Genomic DNA, 5491 nt, shown 5'->3' with positions numbered 1-5491 from the left:
AGTATTAATAAACGTAGTAAAGAATAAGAATAAGGAGGTAATTATTATAAGAGTTTGGCCTTAGAAGAAAAAGGACGGAGAGAATAGAGGCTTACTCTTAATAAAAATCGCCACTTTAAAAGCAGCGAATTTCCTCTAAAACAACCTCTTCCTATTATAGGGCTAGCGCCCAGGATTAAAGACTCGGCTTTGCCAAGTCTGCCAAGCTGGGACCGGCCGTATCGATAAGGATGCGAGCCTTCTGGTTGGTTGGATCCACATGTTTGCCCACATGTTTGCCTGGCCTGTGCGCTCTTGGCGCCCTGTATAAAACCTTCTCCAGACTGTACCCTTCTGGTACAGTCTTCCCTTTTACTCTCTTAGTTAAATATAGTATTTTAACTATTATACGACTACTCGCTATATAATATTCTAATAGACCCATTATATCATATTTAACCCTCTTTTTCAATACTCCATTGCCGTTCTTTCGTAGGTACGCCCAAAGAATCTCTCTCCCCATCTATAATAATAACGCCGACCGCCTTCCCTACGATCCCTTGATTTTAGGATCCCTAAGAACGTTTATAGAAACTTATAGCCGCCTTTTAAACGTTATTAACCGAAGTTATTTTAAGGCCCGCTATTGTTATTGTACCGAAGTAGGTATTTCCCTAGTTCGAAAAATTCTTAGGGAATAAAGAAGAATTCGAAATTTGGGTTTTAAGCGCGCAAATAAAGCTCTATATAGATAAATCCGCTATTAGTAATTTAGAAGCGTAGTTTTACTATTTGTTCGCCTGCCTATCGCCCGCTATTAAGAAGCTATTCGTCGCCTTCGCCGCCTACGGCCCGCAATCGCCCTTAGAACTATTCGTTAAATTTAAATTTATATATAAGGACTCTAATACAATTAAGAGAGTTAGTTAGGAGCTTTACTAGCTATACTAGAAGTCTAGCTCTAAAGAATTTATAGTAGCCTTCTTTACTCGCTTTAAAGAAGTATTTTACTTTACCCGTATGGACTCCTAGTCCAACGTTACTAAAGTTAATTAATTAACGGCTTTCCTAAATAACGATTGGAAGTAACGGCTCTTAGAAAGAATTAACGTGCCTAAATAGTGTTCTTAATTGCTAGACTACCTTCATCGTCTTAATAATAATAATTTCTTCGCCTTATCAAAGTACCCGGTTAAAAACAATAGTAATCCTATAAATACTTCTATTAATACTTCTGTAATAAGGCCCTCTATATTATTACTATCTTAGTATTAAAACAATAAATAGAAGAAGGAGGGTAAATATATCAATTACGGTAATAGATTGTACTAATTTAAGAAGTACCTTCGAATTTCAAAAATAAATATAGTCCGGCTATAACTTAGTAGGGGCTTAAGTAACTATAATAGCAATAGTAGAGGAAGAGAAAATTCGGATTGAGTAAAGACTAGGAATCGACCCCAATAAAACTATAGTAGAGAGAGCGCTAATTAGGGATTTAAAAGGAAGAGTTTCTAATAGTCAGGAGAGACGAGGCTGCAACGTAGGGAGTGCTAGTCTATTTCTCAGCGTTGGTAGTGTAGTAAGCCCTTATACTATACCTCTCTACGTATAGCTAGCGTGCTAGTATCAATTGTAATATGCAACCGATAGAGGGTAGTAAATATTATATTTTGTAAGTATAAAACTATTGAGTAGTCTTTATAGCGGTAAGGATAAGGCTTTTACTGGTAGGAGAAGTAGAGCAATACAAAGTATTAGGTAATACCCTTGATTCTAATTGTCTCCATTATAGATTATTAAAGTATTATAGCAATTAGTCCCCGGATGGGTAAAGTCTAGAAATATCCCTAAATTTAGTCTTAGTGCTTCGGCCTGGGTGTAGCTTTGTAAAGGTAGTAATACCGACTCGGGTAGGGAGCAGGTAGTTGTATAGCGTTTGTTTGGGGGCTTAGATAGAGAGATTTTTCTTTTTTAGTATTATTAATATTTCGTACCTATTAAATTAGGTATTTGGCTAGGAACGGTTGTAGGGGATTTTGGTCGTCTTTTGTATATTTAGTAGAGCCTTTTCTAGTACGGTAGGCCGAGGGGAATAGGGGGGTAATATTATAGGGCTAGCGCCTAGGATTAAAGATTCGGCTTTACTAAGTCTACCAAGCCGGGACCGGCCGTATCGATAAGGATGCAAGCCTTCTGGTTGGTTGGATCCACATGTTTGCTCACATGTTTGCCTGGCCCGTGCGGTCTTGGCGCCCTGTATAAAACCTTCTCTAGACTGTACCCTTCTGGTGCAGTCTTCCCTTTTGCTCCCTTCGTTAAATATAGCATTTCAACCATTACACGACTACTCGCTATATAATACTCTGGCAGGCCCGTTACACTTCCTTTAGGCTAGCGGCGTATATTTTTACGAACTATTCTAAGCTTCGAACAATATTTAATAGTACTTTAAATATTAGGGAATTAAATATATGATAAAATTCTATTATTAGAAAAATATTTACGCCTAATATAGTAGAGCTAAATATAAAGGAGATTACTTTAGTAAAATAAATTGTCCGTTGAATAAGGATAAATTATGCGTTAATTATAAATTATATAAGAAGAAAGGATACTTTACTTATAGCTATAAAAAGTACCCCCTGTCCCGAAAGGTTATTGTGAAGGCGTCTATTACGTACGCCGAGAGGCCGCGGGCGTTCGCCCCCCTTTATAAAAACCCGGCCGGAAAGGTATTAGAGTTAGTAATAGAAATTATAAACGAAGGTAATTTATTAAATGGTCCTCCTAATTCCTATATTATTGCTACCCTAGAGAAATAAATTAGAGGACGTATAAAAAGAAGGCGGCTGAAAAAAATCGTCGGCCCAACCCCCCAACTAAACCCTTTAACCTAATAAGGCCTAATAAATATATACTATCTATATTCTTAAAGCGTAAGGACTTGGATATATAGTAGAAATAGTATTCATATAGTTATAATTCCCCTAAGGGAAGCGATACTCTTATTTTCCGCTAAAGGACTTATAGGAACCCTATTGTAAGGTAATTAATAATCTAATTAAAAATATTCTATTATAATATAGGGAAATTATATAAGAGGGGAAGCTTCTATTCGAATAAAAAGAGACTTATATTATTATAGCAATTTAAGAACCGAATAGAAATTTAAATAGGAATATTTATTATCCTAGGGGCGGGAGGTATTTCGGAATCGATTATTTAAAGAGAAGAAGGGTAATAATATATATAAATAAGAAATAGAATTTAAAGGACTTTAATTTTTAGGTTAGAAGCGATTAGATTATAATAATAATTAAGAATTTAAGGGATCCTAGAACCGTTTATTCTATCTATTTACTTATCCTAATATAAGGAATATTAAAATATTAATAGGAATCCCTACTCTTCGAATTCTTCGAGGCCGGGCCCCTAGTAGAAAATTAAATTACTATTATTAGGGACTTTAATTTTTATTATCCTAACTAGGATTTAAAGAATAGAATTAGCCTAGGGGCTATATACCGTCTCTTTATAAGTATAATATTAGAGGCTTAATCTATTTACCCCTTATAGTAAGTTAATAAAATTAAATAATATAATATAAGGAGAAAGAAATAAAATAATTAATTATATATAGCTATTACCCGGGATTAAAGCTGAATACTAGGGAGCGTAGCGGTACGAATAAACCGGTTTAAACTATTTCCCTTGAGAAATCTAAATCCAAATAAAAAGAAAAAATAGGAGGGTAGAAGAGGAAGGAAATTATAATTAGAATCTTTTAGATATAGTAAAGGTGAAGGAGGCGGCGGAGAAATGGATTTTAGTCCCGGAAAACATCAATACATTGAAAGATTTCGAATAAGGTTTTTATAAATTTAATAAAGAATTTACTAGTATTATAAAAGAATTCGTCCTATATTAAAAGAAAGGTTAGAGGAGGAAAGCGAATTAATAGATATTAAAATATAAAACAGCTATAAAGGAAGTGTAGCGGAAATATTAAATGTAATTTAAATATTAGATACTATTAAACTAAAGGGAATTTATTAAAATAATAATAAAAAAGAAAAAGATTATTTCGAAAGTATAGTAGACTATATAGTATAAAGGTATTATTAAAGCTTTAAAAACCTAAATTGATTCTAACCTTTAGAAAAATAGGTTTAAGTTCGAAGTTATTGCCTAATAGACCTATTTAAATTACTAACCCTCCGAACTAATAAAGGAATAATAGAAATTAAAAACTATAATAGTAAGGCTAGAATCCTTACTAATTAATTTTTCCTAAGGGTAAATATTTTAATAGAATATTTAACGAACTAAATTAAATTAGTAAATAGTATTAATTTAATAATTATTAGTGAACTAATTATAAAAAAAGACGTTTAGAACGTCCTTTCCCGGATAGGGCCTAATAAAGCCCTGGGTATTAATTAGTATTTAAATAAATTGCTAAAATTATACGGATAATTATTCTAATAAATAATAATATATTTAATAACCGTTAGCCTTCAATTCGGACATTTCCTGTAATAGTTTAAGGATGTAAAAATAATTATCCTTAAAAAGCCTAGAAAAAGCGCTACCTAATAAAAATTAGTAAGTGTATAGAGACCTATATTATTATTTAATAACGTTAAAAAAGTCCTTAAGGCCTTTATAATTAAAAGATATATATAAGTAGCTAAAGAGTTTAATCTCCTATTAGAAGGTTAAATAAATAATTAAGGAAGTTAACTAATAAAGTTTATAATCCGGATAATTATTAATATAATCTATATAACCTAGAAATTCGGGGCTGTAATATTCCTTATACTCCTTAATTTAAAGGGCGCGTTTAATAGAATTAATTATAAGTAATATTTATATACCTTATAGGAAATATAATTCCTAATATAGATTATTAAATAAATAGCGAATTTTATTACTAATAAGAGAAGTACTCTCTTCTTTAATAATAAAATATTTCGCCCTTATACTATTATAATAAATATATCTCAAGGCTCCGTCCTCTTACTTATCTTTTTTATTCTCTTTATTACTTTATTGTACCGGAAATTAGTAATAATCCTAAATATAATTATAATTAATTTAGCGGACAATATTAATATTATTATAATAATTTATATTACCGAAGAAAATTATTGGACTTTATAAATAGTATAGGAAATATATTCGGAATAAATTAGGGTAAGAAGTATACAATTCGAAGCTAATAAAACGGAACTAATATATTTTATACGGATAAAGGTACTAAGGACGGAAACTCTCTAATTAGGTGATATAGTACTTTGATTAATAAAATCGATAAAATTTCTAAGGGTTAAACTAAGCTATAAATTTAATTATTTAGTTTATATAAAAGTAATGAAATAAAAGATAAAGATTTAAACGAATATATTTATAAGGTTAATAATAAAAACCTAGGGTTACTCCTTTATTTAAATAAAAGAAATATATACTAAATATATTCGTAGTACTATTCTATATGAAGCCTTAATAT

General features: G+C 31.3%; 1 protein-coding gene across 1 annotated transcript; it reads left to right on the top strand.

The window, feature by feature from the left end:
- Positions 1-4899: 4899 nt before the first annotated feature.
- Positions 4900-5145, top strand: NEUTE1DRAFT_44593 (uncharacterized protein; the record flags this gene model as incomplete). Its single annotated transcript, XM_009853300.1, has 1 exon — positions 4900-5145. A coding segment is annotated over one exon (246 nt), but the record flags the coding sequence as incomplete, so codon positions are not given.
- Positions 5146-5491: the final 346 nt, after the last annotated feature.

This window comes from Neurospora tetrasperma, assembly GCF_000213175.1.
Source record: "Neurospora tetrasperma FGSC 2508 unplaced genomic scaffold NEUTE1scaffold_4, whole genome shotgun sequence".
NCBI lineage: Eukaryota > Fungi > Ascomycota > Sordariomycetes > Sordariales > Sordariaceae > Neurospora > Neurospora tetrasperma.
Note: the sequence above shows the minus strand (reverse complement) of the source record. Positions and strands in the feature narration are given on the sequence as shown.